This window comes from Solenopsis invicta, chromosome 5, assembly GCF_016802725.1.
Source record: "Solenopsis invicta isolate M01_SB chromosome 5, UNIL_Sinv_3.0, whole genome shotgun sequence".
Taxonomy (NCBI): Eukaryota; Metazoa; Arthropoda; class Insecta; order Hymenoptera; family Formicidae; genus Solenopsis; species Solenopsis invicta.
Window position 1 is genome coordinate 8,470,251 of NC_052668.1, and position 26,742 is coordinate 8,496,992.

The 26,742-nt window shown below is 37.5% G+C and overlaps 1 protein-coding gene across 9 annotated transcripts in view; it reads left to right on the forward strand.

Annotated features, from left to right (window-relative positions):
• LOC105198947 (monocarboxylate transporter 10) overlaps nucleotides 1-26,742 on the forward strand; it is a 429,682-nt gene that overhangs the window by 253,175 nt on the left and 149,765 nt on the right. For all 9 annotated transcript variants that reach the window (XM_039449911.1, XM_039449913.1, XM_039449916.1 and 6 more), the window contains one exon: nucleotides 18,804-18,939. In XM_039449911.1, coding sequence (XP_039305845.1) covers nucleotides 18,804-18,939 — 136 coding nt within the window. The remainder of the gene's footprint in view (nucleotides 1-18,803; nucleotides 18,940-26,742) is intronic.

Genomic DNA, 26,742 nt, shown 5'->3' on the forward strand with positions numbered 1-26,742 from the left:
TTGTGTCGAAACGTCCATTTGTAATGAAATGGTTTGTGAAAAAGTCTGTACTTTGAACAGCAATAACTTACGCACTGAGTATCGCACCAATACTCTCATCAGCTCTGTGATTACTTTCTTTGAAAATTTCGAGAGTTAAATTTCACTGATTTCCGAAAATGTTATCGAGGGTGTTACAGCTCACCTGTAAGTTATTACCGTTTAGCGGAAGCCCTACAGCTCACTCCATAATCCATAAAGAAGATGTCTCACCGTCCGCGAACATAACTATTACTTATAGACTTTGCAGATAAATCTTTATTATGGGAGTGTTCCGCGACGCGGACATCTAGAACGTGATGATAGCACGCCACATACTCGCGGCTCATTGTCAGTTGCGTATATCGTGGCGGCCGATACTTCGAGCTGCCACAACTACAAAACGCGTAATATCAATATAAACTATTTAAAAAAATGGAAAAAAAAGGCCAAAGTGTTTGTGCGTATGCGTGTACGTGTGTGCGTGGATGCGTGCACGCACACGCCTCGAATTTTTATTTTTTCTACAAAACCTAAATGGTACTAGTTTTATATTCTCATTGAAACATCTTCTTATGTTAATCTAAATAATAATATCTTCAATTTTTCTACAAAACCCTTGAATCTGTAACGGTTATGCGCCAAGGATAATGGCTATGAGAGAAACGAGACGTTCTTGTTAGCCGAGTATATTTCAAATTAATATTCTACAATTAATTCTATAATTTTATTGCACGCGCGACATCACAGGTGATGCCAAACGATTGTAGCGAATAATCGTCGTGCGCAAGTTGCGGGAAGATAAGATATGATCTTTATAGTTGCGGGAGCTCCAATCCCGAATGAGGAAGCAAGACAGAGACAGAGCGAGGGCCACCGTGGTCATAGTCTTCAATGTAAGCCTTCAATTTCTCTTGGGCCGATCCGTACTTCGATGAGGCTTTGAACACCGAGGTAGTTATCCGACGAGGTTGCGCGCTTTGCCGGGATGTCTCATTACGGCGATACCGCGTGCTCCGGCAAGGCTCGCTGCTCCGACACGACCGCATGCTCCGATAATACCGGGTCTTTCTCCTTGTGATACCGGACGTTTCCCGTGTCGGCGACAAGTCAAAGACTCCTTGCGGTTGTCTCCACCGAGCTTCTCGTGCCGCCGCGTGGCCACACTGAATAAAAAGCTTCTCAATTGCGTAGTTCGCTTTTTACCGTTCCCTTCGGCTGATCGTTTACACTAGTCGTCTTGCGGCCATCTTCTCTTCCTCACTTTTCTCTTACGGCTTTTTTTCTTCTTCTGCCGCTTGCGGCTTTCCTTGTTTTTTTCGGCGCTCTGCCCCATTCACTCTTCCATCCCACTTGTCCCTTATCTCAGCCACGTAACTGTTGCGTCCGAGCGTCTATACCTATCTAATTATCCGCTACAGATCTTTGGAAGTCTTTCATTACCTCATTATGATAACTTTTGTCTAAACTAGAAAATTTCATTAACGGCATTTTCCGCAGAGAGCCACATTCCTAGTTTTTAAAATAAATTAATTTGTTTGCGTTGTAACCAGTGCTAGTGTATTTATCTTTATTTATATGCGTCGGGTTGAGCTTCCCTAGTAGATTGCATGCCTGCTGGCTAGGGAACTTTTAGTATAGTAGTGTGGTAAGGGAGACGCTACGTGAGAGATTGCAGAGAATCAGAATCGTTTGAGCGTCCGTCGCCATAAATCATAAGTCATAAGTCAATTAATACGTTGTAGTCAAGAGAAGTTCGGCACATTAAAGATTGTCGTTTAGATACAACGAGAGTATATTCACTTTACCCTACAGTCAACGAACATTCAGGACATAATTAAATGCCGTAAAAAATCTTTTCATCACATTTGCTCAAAACAGGATTATGAAAAATCCAACCAATCTCGTTTTTGATCAAAAGTGAACAAATGCAGCACTCAACGCGCATTAAGTTTTCTCATGTTTGTCACTTTAAAAAGAATGAAACAAATTAAATGACATCAAACTTAGCTGTTTGTGTTTCTTTCAGTATCATCTATTGGATAAGTATTTTAAGTTTACTGAAATTTTGCTCTTTCTTGATCAGGTCGGAAACTTTTCAATCTACCTTCGTATATAATGTGATACATTGTGAAATATTTTAAAATGCAAATATATATATACTTGCAAATACAATTGTATATTGAAGAGGACTATTAGTAAAATTGCATTTTACTCAAAATTAAATACAAATTTTTTTCAACAATATTGAATAAAAGAGATTTTAAGTTCTTATGTAATAATAAGTACAAAGCTTTGAAAAAATCTTGCACGATTCATATGAAAAAATTAATTGGTTAATTGAATTATCATCAGTCTGTTGTGCTTGTTTGGCCGAGCTTGAGAAGCTGGCCGAAGGAACATCAATCGATCTCACAGAAGAAGTGCAATCGGTTTTTGTTCTGTTTTGGGACGCGGAGATGTCAATAGATATTCTGAATTATTCCGCCACGATTTAATTGTACAAAGTTCCACCATTAAAGTTAGAGTTCCTTTTGTAAAAAAGTGTCTGTTCATTTCGTGTTGCACGAACAAATTGCTCCTTGCGCGAGTGAACTGTGTGCTCGTCTCGTCGAGTATAACACTTTGGGAGCTTGTCCAATTTGGGACCACAAAAGATCATGAATATTTCTGAAGATTTAACGGCAGTGACTTCTGCAAGAGAGGAGGGACGTCCTCTTTGAAAGAGAATGCGTATTCATACGCCTGCTATATCTCGACTCTCCACCGAAGCAAATTCTCTTCGGGCGGTCGCCGTAGAATTATGTCAGTTTCGTGCTGAGAGGCAAAAGTAGCGACAATGTGATGAGGAAATGCAAGCGTTGCTTTAGGACCGTAACGAGAAACTACAGCGTCTAAAGGAGTGGCTATAACAATTTTCAGGCTAGTCTTTTTCTTTTTGTCTTCCAACCGCGGAGATTTCTTGGAATTCCAGAAACGCGAGCGTCAATTTTAAATTAAAGCAGATATTTTTGACGGGAGTGTTCCACTGCGCGAATATTTTATACAATTTGAATTGATTGCGCAGGCGCGTAACTGGGAAGATTCTACGGAGACGGCCGCGTTAGTTTTGAGTTTGCGAGGAAAAGCGCGTTCAGTTCTAGACGGAATAACAGAATTAAGAGATTTAATTTATGGCAAAATTAAATCAAAACTGGAATTACGTTTTGGAGAAGATCATTTGTCTCAAACTGTAACGACCTGACTTCCGCGTACGGGCGGTGTTATTCCGATGGACGAGGACACGGGTAGATCGCCGAGAGAAGTAGACTTAGGTTGAAGGTGGACAAAATAACTCAGTTTATTTAACACGGAAACAAGTGTAGCATTCACGGACGCGGCGCGCGGACGGAGAAATGATGGTGACGCTTGGACGGACGTGACGTTAAATTTAGCTTTATGCGTGGACGGACAAAACAAAAAATTAACGCGCGGACGGACGGAACAGAAATGATATCGCTCGGACGGACGGACGCGGTGACTACGCGCGGACGGACAAAAAATTGCGAGCTATGTACAAGTAGATGATTCGGAGCCAAATTTTTCCAAACACGGAATCCCTATTTACAAGCCGGTGTGGCCTTGCGGAAAGCCGCGGCCACGGCCACGGGCGTGCGGACCCGGTGACAATACGGTTCGCGCGCGCGGTACAGCTGTACTACGCGACGTTGCAATCGCGACGCGCTGCAGTTAATACTATACCGCGGTGTTGTTGCGGCGGTGGCAACGACTCACGCCAAGATCCCTTGGTGGAGGCGCGAAAATCCACACCTCAGATCGTGAGTCGGTGCCGACAGAGAGGAGATCGGATCGTGATTTTCCGACCCACCGAGATCTCTCGGTTGAGCCCAAAGCACTTGAGCCCGTAGAGTCGGATGCGGATAGGAGGCTTGTCGCCAAGACTTCTTGACAGAACCCAAGGCACTTGAGTTTGGTTTGGAGCAGAAGGAGTACTATTTCTTACGGACGGAACAGTTCGGATAAGAAGAAGCTCCGAGTGTCGAAGTGCGGCGCTTATATAGCCAAATTTCGAGAGGAGGGGTGGTACGGGGGTACGGACGGTTTGGTAGACGGAGAGGGAATCCCTGCCACTCGAAATCGACAGCGACCGCCACTTTGGCCGCTTCTTGAGCGCGTGCGCACGGAGATGTTCTCTACGCGCGGATGCGTTTACGTACGCTACGCCGGTTGGAGATAAATTATTCGGCGCCGTGCGCCGATTGTTCGGCTGTCCGGCGGGTGTTCGGCCGGACAGAGTGGAGCGGTGGACGGTCTGAGGGGGTGGCGGAAGACGCTTTGTTACAAAACTTTTTACACGCAGTTTTCGAATCGTAGATTTTCCAAAAATTTGGAAAAGGTTTGGCTTTGTTTGGAGCGGAATTAGAACGACTTGCACGTTTAGTTTATCTGGAGTGTCTTCGGGAAGTGCGCGACAAGATTGTGCTAAATTTATTATTGCAGTATCTGATAGGTTTTTGAGACGCACTCTCCAACTTGAGGGAATCAGTTCCTTCCATTCTGTAATTAAGAGAGCGAAAGCAATTAAAACTATTTAAAAAAACGGTTTTTCTCAGAAAAGGGACAATAAAGAAGTAGAGAAAGTTTCAATTTAGGTTTTGTAATTAAAAATAGAGGAAATGAGAGAGAGTTACGGTTTTGGATTTGGAATTTTTTTTTGGAAATTGAAATTTTGTCTTGAGAAGGAGGAAAGACGTTCTTTGGTTCATTTTTCTTTCTGGAGGACATTGGATTGGGAATGATACGGGCAACGCACGGTAACGCTCGGTGGCAGAAGTCCGTAGAGCAGAAAGTCGTTGTGCTTCCCTGGAAATCCATGCCTTGGAGGACGGGTTCGGAGAATTGTCTTTTCTTTAAGAACTAAAAATGAGTTTAGTATTTCTTGGAATCTCTTTGTTTAGCATAGTGAGTTGGGATCGCAGCAAAAAGTATTTCAGTTTCTCGAAGCAGAAGCCTGGAAAAAGGCAGAAAGTCGTCATTTTTGTTTGATATTGCTCAAGACGGTGCTTGGTAACCTGTGGCAGGAACCTAGGGTAGAACAGAAAGTCGTCGAGTAGATTGTAATTGCAGACGCGAACAATGCTCGGTAACCTGTGGTAGGAGGCCAGGGTAGAGCAGGAAGTTGTCGAGCTTCTCTAGAAATCGTCACCTTGTGAGATGAATTCTAAAGATTGTTCTTTCGTCAGAAACTGAGAGTAAACTTCTATTCTTTTTCTTCTGGATTGCAGAGGACGGCGCCCGAAAACTTGAGGCAAGATCTCAGGGTAGAGCAGAAAGTCGTCAGATGCAGGAAAATTTTATCTTAAAATTTGTTCAAGATATAAGGGAGAAGTGTTATTGATTTTAAAATTTTTTCTTGCAGGGTAATGTTATTTAGAATTGAGTACTCGTCGGATTTTGTTTTTCGTTTCAGTTCTAAGGCTTGTTTGAGACAATGTTCTTTGTGTGGAGAATCGCCATAGTACTTCTTTTTAAGAAGACCGCCTCACCCCGGTTTTTGATTCGAGGTTTTCTTGTGGGCCTAAGGACGAATGCCAAGGCGAAGACTTGGGATGTCTTTTAGGCGTTGGGTTATTTCCTCCCTTGTCTGAAGAATAAAAGAACAACAAAATCACAAGGCACAAGATTAAAAAGTGCAAATTAAAATTTGTTTAAAAAAGCCTGGAAGTTTGTTGTCGGGTCGACAACTTTTAAAAAGGGGGGCAGTGTTGTGTTCGTTCGGCCGGGCTTGAAAAGCTAAACAAAGGAAGATTAATTGATCTGACAGAAGAAGCACAGCTGGTTTTTGTTTTGTTTCGGGACGTGGAGCGCTCAATAGATATTCTAAATTATTCGGCCACAATTTAATTATACAAAGTTCTACCATTAAAGTTAGAGTTTCTTTTGTAAAAGAGTGTCTGTTCATTTTGTGTCGCGCGAACGAATGTCCTTGCGCGAGTGAACTGTGTGCTCGTTTCGTCGAGTATAACAAGTCCTATCTGAAAAAGTCTATGTTAAATCAATAGTCAAAGTTTATTATTGACGCTTTTCCGTAATGCTAATTGGTTTTCACGGTGTACTTACTTTGTGAGCTACTGTCATCGTAGAAATCGCGTTTTGACAGTTATCAAGAATTATGTGGGTATCAAATAAATTTGTAATTTATAATATCAAAAACTGTGTATCGCGCGTCTGTTTTGCTAGTATATTAAAAATTAAAAAAGAATGACTGATAACATTTTTTTATTCAAACCTCTCAGGGTTTTTTGATATGGAAAAATAAGAACAAACCTATTCATTGCGTGTTAAAAAAAACACTCTAAGTATACTTAAGAATATGATTCTATTACAAAATTGTATCACAGTTATGATTTGTAATCACATATAAGTGGTTCTTATTGATTGTGAATAATGATTAATTATGCAACGTTTTGTCCGGATGGATAGTACGTGTAGTGCGTTCTCCTGCGCAAGCATTAACAGGCAATTTTAAAAGCTAGACAAAGCGCACGTGTGTCGCGCCTCCGCCGCGCGCGCGGGCCTCCGTCGCGCGTGCGCTTCATTGTTTTCCTGTTATGCACAACGTTAACAGTGGGTTTAGTTTTCGATCCTTTCTAATAATAATTTACACTAGCCAGATGGGTAAATCCAATCACAAATAAAGGGAGAGAAAGAAGTCCGAGTCTAGGGACCGTTTTGCAGGATTAGAAGATAAGTTATCGCATCGTATCGAGATTTTATTCAGAAGTGAGGTTAGGGTTTTCCGCGGCCCTTTCTCTTTGTCATTTTCGCAGTCGGAACAGACGTTCCAGGAGGTTCCGAGAAGTAAGCGACGAAGAGACTTCAAGAATCAGCACGAAGGATGAGGACGACAATCGTTCGGAAGCCATCTCGATAGTTCGAAAGAGGCTAAAAGATCCACACGTCTCAAGTGTGTATGACATCCCAGTTCCGTATACCGGACAGAGGGGTTGACACAACATTTTCCGACAAATCGGAATACTCCCTCGTCTTTCGCAGCAACGGTGATTAACCCTTCGACGGAAGAATCACCTTCTTTGCCTCCCCCAGCAAATGCTGCGGCCCCGGTTTCCACGGGGTCTGACGAGGTGTCGATGGATCTTTTTAGAGATTTGTTTGGGCCCAATTCAGAGGCAACGGACTTCCGACCCTGGAACGATATTGTCAACCAGAAATGGACAGACCTTACCCGTAAGAATCTTCCTACAGATCAGCGGGAAGTCTTACTTAAGAAGATCTCTCCCCCCGAAGATTTTGTTTTCCTCAAGACTACCAAACTCAACCTTAAATGTAAATCAGCATTGAAAAACAATGCCATAATTAAAAGGGACGAGTACAGCTGCTTAAACCAGAATCAAGCAGGTACCGCCTTGTTCGTCTTAAGAGAAGCAATCTCTGATCTTCTCAGACCGGAAATGGAACAATCTTTCAATTCGGACGTTCGAATGGCAATTAGTAAGATCGCCGACGGCACTCAGCTCTTAGCGGATTTTTTCTTTCGCCTCTCTTTGTCAAGGAGAGCCATGATTAAACCAGCTTTTAACACCTTGGCCAAATCCATTGCGGACGCCATTCCAGCGGACAACTTTTTGTTTGGCTCTTCTTTTGGCAAGGAAATAAAAAAGGCAACAACAATAGAGAAATCGGCCAGGGACATTGTTAATACACCCTTGACGATCTTCAAGAGAGTGCAACAACAGATTAAATTATCGGTACAGACGGTTCCATCCAGGTCGGGAAATTCCCGAGCCCCTTCTTCGAAAACGAAACCGTCGGCGACAAGGAGAACAGGGACGTCGAGCAGCAATCGCTGATCATCGGACTATCACAGATCGAGGTCCAGGAGGCGTTAGTTGGCAGCCAGGTAAATATTGCTGGCAGGCTAAACTCTTTTATATCGAAATGGATGGAAATTACTACTGATCCAATAATTTTGCAAGCAATCTGCGGATACAAACTGCCCTTTAAACGCCACCCCCTTTTCCAGACATCCGAGCCGTCAGTCTACCTTTCAGAGGCAGAAATTTCAGTATGCCATCAGGAAGTCGCCAGGCTCTGCCGCAAGGGTGCGATAAAGCCGGTGTCAGACTGTGAGGGCTAATTTCTGTCGTCCTTTTTTGTAGTCAAGAAACCTTCCGGGGGTTGGAGATTTATTCTTAATTTAAGGGGCCTCAATAAATTTATTATCGCCCCTCATTTCAAAATGGAAAATTGGAAGACGGTAATCCGTTTCCTTTCTCCAGACGATTTCCTCGCCTCGGTCGATTCGCAGGATGCCTACCATCTTGTACCAGTCTGCCCGGAACACAGAAAATTTCTCTGATTTAGATTTTAAAATTAGCTTTTCTAAGTCAGAGTTCTTCCATTTGACCTTGCTTCGGCTATATTTTCACAAAACTTTTAAAGCCTGTAGTATCATTTTTGAGAGAGAAGGGTTTCCTGTTAGTCATCTATCTGGACGACTTTTTTTTCTTACACCGTCTCACGCGGCATGTGTGCAAAATATTTCTGCAACCATAGAACTTCTGGTTTCTTTGGGATTTTTAATTAACGAACAAAAAAGTGTTCTTTTTCCACCGAAATCCTGTCGGTTTTTAGGTCTCATATTTAATTTAGAAACAGCTCTTCATTTTTATACCGTTGGACAAAAGAAACAACCTTTTACAATCAACTCTTTATTTTTTAAATTAACTCTTGCAGGATTCGACGTTTTGTTAGCTACATCGGATCTCTGATTTCAATTTGCCCAGCGGTACAATATGAAATTCTACACACCAAGAGAGTGGAAAGAGCAAAATTTCTAACTCTCGTGGTTGTAGAGGAAAATTTCGAGGCCCGTATGGTCCTGCCGGAATCAATCAGAGAGGATCTATGGTGGTGGCAAGCGGTCTTTGAAGAAGACCACCTAACTTTTCCCGGTGTAACCGGGAATCTCGCTCAGGTTGTTTCAGCTTGGAGATTTTTATAGACGCCTCTCTAACGGTCTGGGGATCTATTTTGGATGAATCTCGCACCCATAGGTTTTGGTTAGCAAAGGACAGTCAAAACCACATCAATTTCTTAGAACTCCTTTCCGTCTTTCACGCTTTAAGATATTTTGCATTTCATCTAAGAAATTGTAATCTTCTTATAAAACTGGATAACTCCACCGCTCTTTCATACATTAATCAAATGAGGTCAATTAGGTTTCCCCATCTATCGGAGATTGCCCGCAAAATTCGTAAATGACGCGCAGAACGTAATTTATTTATTTATGCCTCATATATTCCATCAGCCCAGAATTTGGAGGCAGATGCAGAATCACGCGTTGTCTCAAAAGAGACGGAATAGTCCTTGAGCCGAGATTCTTTCGACAAGATCGAGTCCTTTCTAGGTCCTTTCAATATCGATTTATTTGCTTCATCAATAAATGCAAAATGCCCACGATTTGTTTCCTAGGTTCCAGATCTACTAACTTTTATAGTGGATGCATTCTAAATAAATTGAAGTGAATTCCGCTTTTTTGCATTTCTTCCTTTCGCGCTAATTCTGCGAGTTCTTTGACAAATTATTACGGACAGAGCGGAAAGAGTTATAGTGATTCCTTAGTGACCCGCACAGTCTTGGTTCCCACTATTTATCCGTCTTACTATCGATTAACCGGTCTACCTCGAGCCGAACATTAATATGTTATAATCCCCTTTCAAGGAGATTTATCCGGCATGGGACAGGATAACCCTGGCAGCTGTAAGATTATCCGCTAGGCTTTCATAGCCAAGGGTACACAAGCATCGGCGATGGAGGTAACACTTGCGTCCATCACGCAAGCCAAGAAAACCCAACACTCCAAGCCGATTAAACTTTGGTAGCTTTATTGTAAACAAAACCAAATCGACTGCTTCTGCCCATCGCTTTCGGCAGTTTTAGAATTTTTATCAGTATCAGCTGCCGGCAGTTGATTCTACTCAAGCGTAAATACGGCTCACTCGGCCATTTCCTTACTTTCGGTGATCAAGATAGGCTCTCACCCACTTGTAAAGAAATTCTTCAGGGGAATTGCGGCATTAAAGCCGCAACGTCCACGCTTTGACTTTATCTGGGATACGGCCCCGGTAATTGCCCGCTTGGTTTCTCTATACCCCCACGAAAATCTCTCGCTAGAAATACTCTCAAAGAAGCTTGTAATCTTGCTCACACTCACATCTGCTCAAAGGTTGCAGACATTGGCAGCAATACAAATTTCGAATATTCATAAATTAGTTCGTGCTCTTTTGTGTAAAAACAATCATCAATCATTAAAAAGGTCCAATAAGAGCGAAAATAGATAAGATGTCAATAAAATTCTATAATTTGATATTTACATAAATGAAAAACGCTAGACGTTTCGGGCTAACTTGCCCTTTATCAACATAAAATTATTTACATAATTAAAACGTTCGCGGTGCGAATGGGAACGCAATAGTTGGAACGTTGATGTGATGTCGTCCGTATAATGTCATATCTAATAGTTAGATGAAAACGAGAGCTTCGTAAAGACGTATCGTTACATGTATCGTTATCCTAATTAACATAGATTTAGTAAAAAAAAAAAAAAAACTTAAAGAAAAAACGCGATCTGATCAGAGAAGAAAAAAGTAAGAACTTATATGAGATATGTGTGTATACAGAGTGATTCAGAATAACCAGTTGTCTTTTAAGGGACGAATTGCTCGAATTCTAAGACGATTTTTGCTTGCCAAAAATTTGTCAGACGCTTAGATTTTGAAATATCAGCCGATTAAGTTAGCGTATCACGGGTCGAATACAGATGGTACGCAGGGGCGGCGCACTCACCGTTACGCACGGGTGTGTCGTGAAGTGCCTGCTGCGCCTAGCTGATACAACACACAAGTCTTCCTCCCCTCTCACTCTCTCATTCTCTCTCTCTCTCTCTATCTGTCACATCACAATGCTTTAATTTAAAAATGTAATTAATTTTCTTCTTAATTTTAATGATTTTAATAAGAGAAGTGCCAGGAAATTCTTTGTACAGTCGAAGAATCGAACAAAGAATTGCACGAAATCTACAAAAGTATTTACATCTTGATTTTGTAGAAACAGTAATACTTTTTTTGTCACAGAGAGAGAAAGAAAAAGAAGGGGGGGGGAGAGAGAGCGAGCGTGCGTGCTTGCATGAACAAGTTTGGACACGCATTTACTTACGTATTATTCTGTACAGCGATCAATTAGTTGTCTCCACGATGAGACAAACCAAAGTTTCATTGATCCTCTCGTAAATTATCACTTTAATATCATAATACACAATTCATTCACTTGATTGATAAAACTTGAGTAACTTTAATTAACGATCACTTCGAGTAACGATCACTGTAAATAATTATTAGTCATTCGGCGTACGAAAATATGTAGCTCGATAAAACTCGTGTTTACGCGCAACGAACAGACAACACGTGTTTACTCGACAACAGGAAAGAGCCGACTGATTTTATGGGTTACGTTATGATCAAATATGAATGCGTGATTGGTCGAACAGAAGTTAGAACGCGGCAATTTAAAAGTAAAGTAGTGATTAATATTGTTTTTAATAATAAAATTTATTGAAAAATATTTTTCTATTTATTTTATTAAAATTATTTTTTTATATCAAAGATTCTACACTGAGAAAAAAAGTTACTGAATTTTAATAAATATTTGTTTGAATACTTGCAATTACATAATTTATTAAATGTAATTAAATATTTCTTTAATACAAGAATCACTAATGTAATTTAACTATCATTTTTTTACTGAACAAATATTTACTTACATTACATATTAATAAATGGTGTCATTGCAAGTATTCAAATTAATTTTTTTCTCAGTGTAATAATTTGTTATAACCAAAAGAATGTTCCTCGAAATAAATCATTTGGTTGCCCTGAAAAGGGCAGATTAATTCTCTTCAAAGAGTTTTTTTTTATAACAAGTGTTCGAAGTGACCACCGTTCATCGTGATGCAGGCTCTCATGCGTCTTAACAAATTTTCTTGCATCCTTTCCAAAACATCTTCTTCAATAGTCCAAATTGCATAATGGAGTTTGTTGTTTAACTCTTCTACGTTTTCAGGAAGCTTCCTGTAAATGACTTCTTTGCAATGTCCCCATAAAAAGAAATCTAATGGATTAAGATCCGGAGATCTAACGGGCCAACGTATTGGTCCATAACGACCCATCCATCTGTCAGAAAATTGTTCGTTTAAAAAATTTGTGACCACTGAGGCATTATGTAGTCCGGCACCGTCTTCCGGTAATATTATTTTGTTTCTATCTGCTAATGGCACATCTTTCAAAAAATCGGGAAGATTATCCGATAAAAATTCAACGTATGATGCGCCATTTAAGATGTCCGGAAGAATTACCGGATCCAATATCGTGGTGCCGAAGATTCCGGCCCAAACATTACAGTTCCATCTAACTTGAAAATTCCTGAGTCGAGTAACGTAAGGATTTTTGTCATTCCACGCGTGTATGTTGTGACAATTGAAAATTCCATCTCGAATGAACAGCGAATCATCGCTGAATATCACTCGAGAAGGAAACTCTGGATCATCCTCTACTCTCCTCAGGAAATTTTCGCAAAATGCTCTTCTTCGAGGATAGTTCTCCACTCGCAAATTTTGCACGCTGGTATAGTGATAAGCGTGAAGTTTTTTGTTTTTTAATATTCGCTGAATTGTGGAGTAAGACAATCCGTCTTGGCGAGCAGTAACCCGAATACTAGTTTCAGGTTGCTGTTTGACATCACGAAGAACTGTCTCCACATTTCGCAAATTTTTTGCATTGCGATTTCTGCCACAGTCTTTCTTCTGTGATAGCACGCTACCAGTTTAGTGAAACACCTCGCGCGATGTTTCAATTTGCCGCGGAGGCACTGGGGGGTAGGCGCAGACGCTGACCCGCCGCGAAGATTGTATAAATAGGAAAAATCACGATCGATGCATCACTCAATAATGCTTCGATTGTTAGGAGCGTTAAGAAGATCGCTAAGAAGACGATACGGCAGGATTTACCGTCGCAGAATACTACGACATGATGATGGTCCTTGGAGAATGTCAGAGGCTACCTTACGTGGCTTCAAGGAGATATAAAGAATTATATTTGGATAGGCCGAGACATCCCTCGGGCAGCGTTATACTTGCAACAGCTCAACGGTTCCATGAAACCGGTAGCGTGTTACCACAAAAGAAAGATTGTGGCAGAAATTGCAATGCAAAAAATTTGCGAAATGTGGAGACAGTTCTTCGTGATGTCGAACAGCAACCTGAAACTAGTATTCGGGTTATTGCTCGCGAACACGGATTGTCTTACTCCACAATTCAGCGAATATTAAAAGACAAAAACTTCACGCTTATCACTATACTAGCGTGCAAGATTTGCGAGAGGAGAACTATCCTCGAAGAAGAGCATTTTGCGAAAATTTCCTGAGGAGAGTAGAGGATGATCCGGAATTTCCTTCTCGAGTGATATTCAGCGATAAGTCGCTGTTCACTCGAGATAGAATTTTCAATTGTCACAACATACAGTGGAATGACGAAAATCTTCACGTTATTCGACTCAGGAATTTTCAAGTTAGATAGAAATGTAATGTTTGGGCCGGAATCTTCGGCACCACTATATTGGGTCCGGTAATTCTTCCGGAAATCTTAAATGGAGCATCGTACGTTGAATTTTTATCGGAAAATCTTCCCGATTTTTTGGAAGATGTGCCATTAGCAGATAGAAACAAAATAATATTCCAGTAAGATAGTGCTGGACCACATAATGCCCGAGTGGTTACAAATTTTTTAAATAAACAATTTTCTGACACATGGATGGGTCGTTATGGACCAATACGTTGGCCCGCTAGATCTCCGGATCTTAATCCATTAGATTTCTTTTTATGGGAACATTGCAAAGAAATCATTTACTGGAAGCTTCCTGAAAACGTAGAATAGTTAAACAACAAACTCCATGATGCAATTTGGACTGTTGAAGAAGATGTTCTGGAAAGGACGCAAGAAAATTTGTTAAGACGCATGAGAGCCTGCATCACGATGGACGGTGGTCACTTTGAGCACTTGTTATAAAGAAAACTCTTCGAAGAGAATTAATCTGCCCTTTTCAGGGCAACCAAATAATTTATTTCGTGGAACAATCTTTTGGTTTTAACAACTTATTACACTGAGAAAAAAATTTATTTGAATACTTGCAATGACACAATTTATTAAATGTAAATAAATATTTATTCAGTAAAAAAATAATAGTTAAATTACATTAGTGAATGTTGTATTAAAGAAATATTTAACTACATTTAATAAATTATGTCATTGCAAGTATTCAAACAAATATTTGTTAAAATTCAGTAACTTTTTTTCTCAGTGTAGAAACTCTTGATAAAAAAATAATTTCAATAAAATAAATAGAAAAATATTTTTCAATAAATTTTATTATTAAAAACAATATTAATCACTACTTTACTTTTAAATTGCCGCATTCTAACTTCTGTTCGATCAATCACGCATTTATATTTGATCATAACGTAACCCATAAAATCAGTCGGCTCTTTCCTGTTGTCGAGTAAACTGTTGTCTGTTCGTCGCGCGTAAACACGAGTTTTATCGAGCTACATATTTTTGCACGCCAAATGAGTAATAATTATTTGCAGTGATCGTTACTCGAAGTGATCGTTAATTAGTTATTCAAGTTTTATCGATCAAGTGAATGAATTGTATATTATGATACTAAAGTGATAATTTACGAGAGGATCAAAGAAACTTTGGTCTATCTCATCGTGGAGACAACTAATTGATCGCTGTACAGAGTAATACGTATGTAAATGTATGTCCAAACTTGTTCATGCAAGCACGCGCGCTTGCTCTCTCTCTCTCTCTCTCTCTCTCTCTCTCTCTCTCTCTGTGACAAAAAAAGTATTTCTGTTTCTAAAAACTCAAGATGTAAATACTTTTGTAGATTTCGTGCAATTCTGTGTTCGATTCTTCGACTGTACAAAGAATTTCCTGGCACTTCTCTAATTAAAATCATTAAAATTAAGAATAAAATTAATTACATTTTTAAGTTAAAGCTAGCATTGTGATGTGTAGTAAGATAGAAAGAAAGAGAGAGAGAGGGAGAGAGGGAGAGAGAGAGTGAGAGAGAGAGAGAGAGTGAGAGAGTGAGAGGGGAGAAAGACTTGTGTGTTGTATCAGCTGAGCACAGCAGGCACCTCACGACACATCCGCGCGTAACGTTGAGTGCGCCGCCCCTGCGTACCATCTGTATTCGGCCCGTGATACGCTAACTTAATCGGCTGATATTTCAAAATCTAAGCGTCTGACAAATTTTTGGCAAAGAAAAAATCGTCTTAGAATTTGACCAGCAATACGTCCCTTGAAAGACAATGGGTTATTCTGAATCATCCAGTATAATAAGATGTTTTATCCATGGTCAAAGTTTTTCAATTTCACGGAGCACATGACAAACGAACCTTCTCCGAGGGGAGATATAGCAGAAATGAATTTAAGTATCGGTTTCGAAATCTTGTAAATGTATTGAAGTGTGTATGTGACTTTCGAATAGATTGTTGTGGTGTTGAGAGCTTATTATTCTTATTGTGCAAACTTTATGAGAACATTAGAATTAGCTTTATCAAGAAATTCAGTATTTTTTATTGAGTTAATGCTATTCTTTTGTTCTTTTATATGTATCATCTCGGAGACAAATCGTTTGTGATGATTAGTTTCTCTGTCTAAAATCCTTACGTGTTCCCAGTCGAAAGTGTGATTACATGCAATTATGTGTGCGGAAACTACAGAATGTTTGTCGGGGTCTAAATTGATATTCTTCCGTTGTTTTTTTATACGTGTCTTTAATTGTCTTTTAGACTGACCGACATATGTGGCGTCGCAATTTTTACAACATATTTTATAAACTATATTGTTGTTTTTAGTAAGCGGGATATTATCTTTATGAACTTTTACATTGTTGTTTAATTTGTTGAGACAGCGGTAACCTGTCGAATGATTATGACCTAGTTCATTATTTATTGCATCTGTAGTGTACGGTATGTAAAGAAAAATTAGACAAGAGATAGTTGTTTTTTTTATCATCATTGGGATTGTCGTCCATTTCATTACTTGCGCTATGTATCCCATTGTTGATCAATTTTTTGATTCTACGGTTAATTTCGATAAAGATGGTATCAAAAGGGTATCCGTTGTCAGTTAGGATTTGAATACATTTCTCAAGATTTTTCTTATGATGTATAGGATGTGATAGAAGTAATGCGCGGTCGATTAAGTTATAAATTACTCCTATTTTTTGGCAAAGCGGGTGATTTGAAAAGAAAGAGAGTGTACGTCCCGAGAAAGTATTCTTTTGGAACCAGTCGATTATGATGCGATTGTTTTGAACTTGTAATAGTAAGTCTAAAAAACTGAGAGAATGGTTAGTTTCTTTTTTGCATGTGAATTTTATGCGATCATGTAGTTTGTTAAAAGTTTCAAGAATTTTTTCTATATTTGTTTCTGGAGCGACAAGGAAAATGTCATCGGAGTGAATTTTAGACAGAGAAACTAATCATCACAAACGACTTGTCTTCGAGATGATACATATAAAAGAACAAAAGAATAGCATTAACTTAATGAAAGATACTGAATTTCTTGATAAATCTTATTCTAACGTTCTCGTAAAGTTTGCACAATAAGAATAATAACCTCTCAATACCACAACAATCTATTCGAAAGTCACATACACACTTCAATACATTTACAAGATTTTGAAACCGATACTTAAACTCATTTCTGCTATATCTTCCCTCGGAGACGGTTTGTTTGTCATGTGCTCCGTGAATTTGAAAAACTTTGACCATGGATAAGACATCTTATTATATACACACATATATCATGTAAGTTCTTACTTTTTTCTTCTCTGATCGGATCACGTTTTTTCTTTAAGTTTTTTTTTTACTAAATCTATGTTAATTAGGATAACGATACATGTAACCGTCTTTACGAAGCTCTCGTTTTCATCCAACTATTAGAGATGACATTATACGGACGACATCACATCAACGTTCCAACTATTGCGTTCCCATTCGCACCGCGAACGTTTTAATTATGTAAATAATTTTATGTTGATAAGGAGCAAGTTAGCCCGAAATGTCCAGCGTTTTTCATTTATGTAAATATCGAATTATAGAATTTTATTGACATCTTATCTATTTTGCTCTTATTGGACCTTTTTAATGATTGAAAATTTTGAATATCTCCTTTACGGACTCTTTGGTGGGAGGGTTCCGCTAGCGCACATCCCGATAACCCACTAACCAATCATCTTGACTTATCTAACCCAACCTACGGAAAATCTCTAGGCATCTGCCATTGTGAGTGGTTTGTGTGCTATCGGGACCCGCCGCTCTTTGGTTATTAAAATCCCAGCAAGGATCAAAACATCCGGAATCGGAAAATATCAATCCTTGCTTGTGTTTAAACCTTTTGTAGAAAAACCGGAGCTATGCCTTTTTTCCATTGTCAAATCATATCTGGACCACACACAGAGTCTCAGATGGGGAGAAGTAGATTCTCTTTTTGTCTTTACTCGACCACCGCATAAACTGGTCACTTCCCAATTCTTGGGTCGGTGAGTTAAGACCAAACTAGCAGCTGCGGGCATAGATACCTCCATTTTCTCGGCCCACTCAACCTGCCATGCGTCGACCTCTCAAGCGGCCAGCAAGGGCATTAGCTTGCAGAAAATTTGTAGGACTACTGGCTGGACTAGTTCCTCCAAAGTCTTTCCGCGCTTCTATAAGCGTCCGATAGTTAGCGAACCGGCCTTTCAGGCATCTATTCCTAATCCTATATAAGAATTTCTATTAAAAGTATTGTTAACTGAAAAATGTTCAAGATATAACATATTCTTTTTGTAACACACAACATCAAACCTTGGCTAAATAAATCTGAGGTTTTAAATATCTACACTTATTATCCATCCCGACGAAACGTTGCATAATTAAGAAGTTGAACAAACTTACCTAAGTGAAGTTCGACTGTAATTATGTTGTCTCTTCCAGATGGATAACTGCTTCCCTTCCCAACCCTTCTTTCAGATTTGTAGCTTTAAAAATATGGTAGCGCGACACATGCGCGCTTTGTCTAGCTTTTAAAATCGCTTATTAATGCTTGCGCAGGGGAACGCACTACATGTATTATCCAGACGAGACAGCATAATTACAGTCAAGTTTTACTTAAGTAAGTTTGTTCAACTTCTTAATCAAATATCATTGATTGATTAAAAAAATCAACTTTAAATTAATTTAATTATTAATCATTTAATCATTTAAGTATTAATCACATATTTAAGAAAATGTTCCATGTATGTATATTGTACATTATTCTGATTTTTAAAATTCATTGTTATTTAATTTGAAAATATTTATTCGGAATATTTGTATTCAATCAAGATTCTAATATGCGATCAACGCACGACTATTGAATAGATAATAAAGAACTAAAATGACGATAAAAGTAACAGTTGAATTTGTTACTGTAAAAATGTAACGACGTTACCGTTACCATTACAGACTATAAAAAAGTAACCAAAAGTAATGAAAACGATACGGGTGTTACAAGTAACGTGTTACTTCCCAACCCTAAGATTAATAATAATCGGTTATATAATAATTAGTAATAACAAGTGATAATTAGAAAGGATTAATTCTCATCTTCTTTTCAGTGAGTTCACCGCAAGGAAACGAGTCCCAACATGAAAAGTCGATCCGAAAGCATCTGAAGGAATTTGTGAACATATCAATTTGGAAAAAAAAGCGATATGTTGTGTGGGCTAGTTCTATTCCTCTTGCTCTATTTGGGTAAGTCGATTATTTTTGCGTAATCATTAGGCTTAATTATTGTAGTCAATTTACGATTGTAAATAAGATTTATCTCGGTTTGTGATGTATAAATACAGTAACGTCTGAAACAAGATATACAATTTCCAATAAATCACTCATAATCACATAAACAGCTACATCACGATTAAAATAGATAATCCCAAAAATTACTATAATCGAAATATAATTCTAATCTGATTATTTTCTAAAATCTTTTTTGAAACGTTTCAAGAGTATATTAATCGTGAATGCTCAGCTGTCTTTCAAAATATCTCAAATATTCAATACGCACAAGATTTTCTCACATTTTACAAAAAGTTGAGTACAAAAAAGAATCATTAAAAATTTTGAAAGAACTTATACGAATTAAGTACAATAATTTTGATATTTTTTTCTTTTTTTAGTTAGCTATTTTAAAGTTAAAAAACATTTTATAAGAAATGAGTTTCTTACAAGAAGTTCGATATTATTGCAAGAAATCATCGTACTAATTTTTTTTAAATACAATTTTTTAAAAATCTATTTTAAAATAATTTTTTTATTAATTTCTATTAATGATGTATGAGCTGCAGCACTTCAAAGTAAGAAAAAATGTTGCAAAAATACAAATTTTTTAATTCATATAATTTAAAAACAAAATATTGTAGATACAAAACTAAAAGACAATTTAAAGTCTCATATTTCTTCTTTAAAAGAGTTTTTTTAACCTACTTTCTTCGTTTTTTTCATAAAGAATTTAATTTTTATGAAAGCTGAGAAAATCTTATGTATATTAAAACTTTTGAGCGTATACATTGGAAAAAGATTTGTTGCATTATTTAGAAATCTGGTAGATTCAACCAATACGTCTGTTCAAAAACGATCGAATCGGAGATCTTGTAGAAATTACGAAATTATAGTAAAATCAAACGTTCTGATTATAAAATTTCAAGTCCTATTAGAATAATCAGAAATTCTGTTTGATTTTGCCAAAAACAATCATATAAGTTTTGTTAATATAATCAGTAGTAGTGTAACTACCAAGGGTGCTGCGGGCCCCGGGTCCAAAAATTGTTGGGACTTTTAAAACTTAATTTTATTTTAATTACATTGTTTATTTGTTTTGACATTCTCTAAGTCGTTTCCCGTAAATCTCTAAATCGAAAAAATATAACTAACGCAAAAGTATTAAAAACACCTGTTTTAAAAAGTTTAATTATGAATAAAGGTATAGTACAAATTAATACCGTGAGAGCCAACACAAAATGCTCGTGTGTAAAAGTTTATATACTTAACAATTACTATCATATATCATTACAAACGTTTCGATTCCATACTGCAGCATTTCGACTGCCAACTTTTGTTAACTGTGCTACATAAGACTGATGATCAACCAATAACTATACACTGAAGATGACCCAAACCATGGAATCGAAACTAGGGCTGTTACTTTTAACTTTGAAGATTCGAAGCTTCAAAGTTAAGTTCGATCTTTCGAAGTTTAAGGCGTCTTCGAAGCTTTGAAACTTCAAAGAAACTTTAAATTTTGAAACTTTGAAGTTTCGAAAAATACGTTTGTACAAATTAAAAGATTAGTGCAATTATATTATGTTTTAAAGACTTACATTATATAACATATAGGTACATTTATTGCGTGTCCGCCCTGTGAAAGCGATTTTTATCGATTCATGCAAGGCGATTGATGAACGCGACAGATGAAAATCGTTCCCTGCCAACGGGCGTGTTAGTTTAGAGTGACGCGGAACTGTATATGGACGTTTGTTTTGTCTTGGCGATCTTTCTAATTGTAAAGAGAGAGCTATTAATAAAGTTCGGAGTTGCCTTTGCAAAAGAGTGTCAAGTCATTTCTGTGTCGCGCGTTCGTTCTTTTTCGTTGTGACCGGTGAGCTTGTTTCGCTTTCGGAGCATAACAATTCTTTAAAAAAGTATATTTCAGCTTGTTTTCAATTGCACCGTAACATTGAAAGAAGATTTGCGAATGACGAAAATATATTTTTCAAGAAATAAAATAAACGTAAAAGTATTTCTTTATTGAAACTATATCTAATAAAAATACATGGCTTTACTTTAACAGAAACTTATTTTATTGAAAAATAAAAACGTTTGTCCAAATATTTTCAGAAACAAGACAGTTTCGTTGTAGCGAAACAATATTACCTGCAGTTGAGAAAATTTTCGCCGATGCGACGGATGTCGCAGGAATACATAAATACTCTTTTGCCAACTGAGCCAGTTGTGGAAATATTTTTTCGATTTTCACCATTGAATACAACGTCATCAACACTAATATCTCAGTTCGTGGGGAACAAACGTGTTTTTCAAAACTTCGTAGCTTCGAAGTTAATTTCGAACTTCGAAGATTTTAATATCGCATTTTCGAATCTTTAAAGCTTCAAAATTCAAATATTGAAGCTTTCGAAGCAAATCACCAGCCCTAATCGAAACGTTTGTAATGATATGTAATAGTAATTATTAATTATATTGATTCTTACACATGAGTGTCTTGTGTTGGCTTTCACGGCACTGATTCGTATCTCGATTTACATCTTCAGAGCCTTACTTATTTTAATTTTAATTATAAAGTTTTCTCAAAAATTTATGACATTAATTGAAGAACAGCTTGAACAGTCTACTTCAAAACTAGGTTTAAAGTATTCAGATGATTGGTTAGTAAAACTTATTCAGTTAAAAATTTTATTTGAAAAGAAACTTAAATCAGTATATGATCTAATTTTTTAATAGTAAAAAATCATCTACTAACTGTGAATTTTTCCAATCACTGTATAATTTGTATATTGTTTTTCACTCTTTCTGTGACAATTTTTTACGCAGAATGAACATTTTCCAAATTAAAAATTATTAAAAATTATCTAAGAAGCACCATGTCTCAACATCACTTGTCAAATCTAAGTATTATATCTATCAAAAAACGTAGGGCAAAGAATTTTAGTACAGACGAAATAACTCAATTGTTCACTAACGCAAAATCGAGAAGGAAACTGTAAAACACGATTATGTTATTTTTTTTTCTCTAAACTTAAAACTATAATTTATTAGGGTAAAGTCGGTATTTACGCCGCGCTGGGATGTACGCCGCAGAAGTTAGAAAAAAAGAGAAGAAATAAAGATAGTTTGCTCACAACCATTTTGTGCCTTCATGGTATATTAGCATTGTGTTGTAATTTCAGATCTTTATTGTTAATATTAATCAAAATATCGTGAGTTGAATTGATCTTTTCATGCAAACGTAGCGCGATCGTCTATTACGATCTACATCAAATGATCACTATAGGAAATGTAAAAGGCATAATAATTATTTCATGATATGTAATGCAATACTATAGGACGGAATACAAGCAAGATACAAATGCATAACTCTTGTATTCTTTATTTACTATGATACCTTGTATATCTCACTTGTTTAGGATATACAGCATTTTCAGCGAGCGGTTTTTATGCTATAATACAGATACTGCGTGATTGGAATGCAGCACTTGCCCCTAAAATACAATGTGCACACATCTACACTCTGTTGATGACTGTACATATTAATTTTTTCAATATTGCATTATTATTACTTTGTATATACAGGGTAATTCAGAATAACCCGATGTCATTTAAGGGACGAATTGCTGGTCAAATTCTAAGATGATTTTTCCTTTGCCAAAAATTTGTCAGACGCTTAGATTTTGAAATATCAGCCGATTAAGTTAGCGTATCACGGGTCGAATACAGATAGTACGCAGGGGCGGCGCACTCACCGTTACGCGCCAGTGTGTCGTGAGGTGCCTGCTGCGCTTAGCTGATACAACACACAAGTCTTTCTCCCCTCTCTCTCTCTCTCTCTCTCTCTCTCTCTCTCTCTCTCTATCTATCTATCTATCTATCTATCTGTCACATCACAATGCTAGCTTTAACATAAAAATGTAATTAATTTTCTTCTTAATTTTAATGATTTTAATAAGAGAAGTGCCAGGAAATTCTTTGTACAGTCGAAGAATCGAACAAAGAATTGCACGAAATCTACAAAAGTATTTACATCTTGATTTTGTAGAAACAGAAATACTTTTTTTGTCACAAAGAGAGAGAAAGAGAAGGGGGGTGGAGAGAGAGCGAGCGCGCGTGCTTGCATGAACAAGTTTGGACATGCATTTACTCACGCATTATTCTGTACAGCGAACAATTAGTTGTCTCCACGATGAGACAGGCCAAAGTTTCCTTGATCCTCTCGTAAATTATCACTTTAGTATTATAATACACAATTCATTCACTTGATCGATAAAACTTGAGTAATTAATTAATGATCACTTCGAATAACGATCACTGCAAATAATTATTAGTCATTTGGCGTGCAAAAATATGTAGCTCGATAAAACTCGTGTTTATGCGCGACGAACAGACAACACGTGTTCACTCGACAACAGGAAAAAGCCGACTGATTTTATGGGTTACGTTATGATCAAATATACTCATAAATGCGTGATTGATCGAACAGAAGTTAGAACGCGATAATTTAAAAGTAAAGTAGTGATTAAGATTGTTTTTAATAATAAAATTTATTGAAAAATATTTTTCTATTTATTTTATTAAAATTATTTTTTTATATCAAGAGATTCTACACTGAGAAAAAAAGTTACTGAATTTTAATAAATATTTGTTTGACATAATTTATTAAATGTAATTAAATATTTCTTTAATACAAGAATCACTAATGTAATTTAACTATTATTTTTTTACTGAATAAATATTTATTTACATTTAATAAATTGTGTCATTGCAAGTATTCTATATATAATAAATTTTTTTCTCAGAGTAATAATTTGTTAAAATCAATAGATTGTTCCTCGAAATAAATTATTTGGTTGCCCTGAAAAGGGCAGATTAATTCTCTTCGAAGAGTTTTCTTTATAAAAAGTGCTCAAAGTGACCACCGTCCATCGTGATGCAGGCTCTCATGCGTCTTAACAGATTTTCTTGCGTCCTTTCCAAAACATCTTCTTCAATAGTCCAAATTGCATGATGGAGTTTGTTGTTTACTCTACTACGTTTTCAGGAAGATTCCTGTAAATGATTTCTTTGCAATGTCTCCATAAAAAGAAATCTAATGGATTAAGATCCGGAAATCTAGCGGGCCAACGTCCATTGGTCCATCCATCTGTCAGAAAATTGTTCGTTTAAAAAATTTGTGACCACTCGGGCATTATGTGGTCCGGCACTATCTTGCTGGAATATTATTTTGTTTCCATCTGCTAATGGCACATCTTCCAAAAAATCGGGAAGATTTTCCGATAAAAATTTAACGTACGATGCGCCATTTAAGATGTCCGGACCCAATATCGTGATGCCGAAGATTCCGACCCAAATATTACATTTCCATCTAACTTGAAAATTCCTGAGTCGAGTAACGTGAGGATTTTCGTCATTCCACGCGTGTATGTTGTGACAATTGAAAATTCCATCTGGAGTGAACAGCGACTCATCGCTGAATATCACTCGAGAAGGAAATTCCGGATCATCCTCTACTCTCCTCAGGAAATTTTCGCAAAATGCTCTTCTTCGAAGATAGTTCTCCTCTCGCAAATTTTGCACGCTAGTGTAGTGATAAGCGTGAAGTTTTTGTCTTTTAATATTCGCTGAATTGTGGAGTAAGACAATCCGTGTTCGTGAGCAATAACCCGAATACTAGTTTCAGGTTGCTGTTCGACATCACGAAGAACTGTCTCCACATTTCGCAAATTTTTTGCATTCTGATTTCTGCCACAATCTTTCTTTTGTGGTAACACGCTACCGGTTTCGTGCAACGGTTGAGCTGTTGTAAGTATAACGCTGCCCGAGGGATGTCTTGGCCTATCCGAATATAATTCTTCATATCTTTTTGAAGCCACGTAAGGTAGCCCCTGACGTTCTCCGAGGACCATCATCATGTCGTAGTGTGCTGCGACGGTAAATCCTGCCGTATCGTCTTCTTAGCGATCTTTTTAATGCTTCTAATAATCGAAGGATTATTGAGTGATGCATCGATCGTGATATTTCTTATTTATACAATCTTTGCGGGGGGGCCAGCGTCTGCGCCTACCCCCCACCCCCCCCCAGTGCCTCCGTGGCAAATCGAAACGTCGCGAGAGTTGTTTTACGAAACCGGTAGCGTGTTACCATAGAAGAAAAATTGTGGCAGAAATCGCAATTCAAAATATTTGCGAAATGTGGAGACAGTTCTTCGTGATGTCGAACAGCAACCTGAAACTAGTATTCGGGTTATTGCTCGCGAACACGGATTGTCTTACTCCACAATTCAGGGAATATTAAAAGACAAAAACTTCACGCTTATCACTATACTAGCGTGCAATATTTGCGAGAGGAGAACTATCCTCGAAGAAGAGCATTTTGCGAAAATTTCCTGAGGAGAGTAGAGGATTATCCGGAATTTCCTTCTCGAATGATATTCAGTGATGAGTCGCTATTCACTCGAGATGGAATTTTCAATTGTCACAACATACACGCGTGGAATGACAAAAATCCTCACGTTACTCGTATCAGGCATTTTCAAGTTAGATGGAAATGTAATGTTTGGGCCGGAATCTTCGGCATCACGATATTGGGTCCGGTAATTCTTACGGACATCTTAAATGGCGCATCATACGTTGAATTTTTATCGGAAAATTTTCCCGATTTTTTGGAAGATGTGCCATTAGCAGATAGAAACAAAATAATATTCCAGCAATATAGTACCGGACCACATAATGCCCGAGTGATCACAAATTTTTTAAACGAACAATTTTCTGACAGATGGATGGGACCAATACGTTGGCCCGCTAAATCTCCGAATCTTAATCCATTAGATTTCTTTTTATGGGGACATTGCAAAGAAATCATTTACAGGAAGCTTCTTGAAAACGTAGAAGAGTCAAACAACAAACTCCATCATGCAATTTGGACTATTGAAAAAGATGTTTTGGAAAGGACGCAAGAAAATCTGTTAAGACGCATGAGAGCCTGCATCACGATGGAGGGTGGTCACTTTGAGCACTTGTTATAAAGAAAACTCTTCGAAGAGAATTAATCTGCCCTTTTCTGGGCAATCAAATAATTTATTTCGAGGAACAATCTTTTGGTTTTAACAAATTATTACACTGAGAAAAAAATTTATTTGAATACTTGCAATGACACAATTTATTAAATGTAAATAAATATTTATTCAGTAAAAAAATAATAGTTAAATTACATTAGTGATTCTTGTATTAAAGAAATATTTACCAGGTGTATGCATAAGTTTTTTCCGGTTTCACTAAGAGATGGTGCCAGCGAAAAGTACGCAGCGTATTAATTTGACACATACGTAATTTTGTTCGTCTGACATAGAACTACAAACACACACAAGTTGAGTCCGCCAAAAACTAGCGTCTTTGTTTTATTGTTCAGTGATTATGTCGAGTTTTGTGCCTGAAAAACGACATTTGCGGCACGCATTGCTTTTTTTATTTAATCAAAAGAAAAAGCTGTTGAAAGTCATCGTTTGCTGATAGAAACATATGGTGAACACGCTCCATCGATTAGAACATGTGAGACATGGTTTCGACAATTTAAAAGTGATGATTTCAATATGAAAGACAGTGAGCGCTCTGGTAGACCACAAAAATGCGAAGACGAGTAATTGCAGGAATTATTGGATAATGACCCAACTCAAACTTTACGGCAATTAGCAGAAGCATTACATGTATCACAAGAAACAATTAGCAGACTTTTACGAGCAAAGGGAAAGATCAGTAAACTCGGTAAATAGGT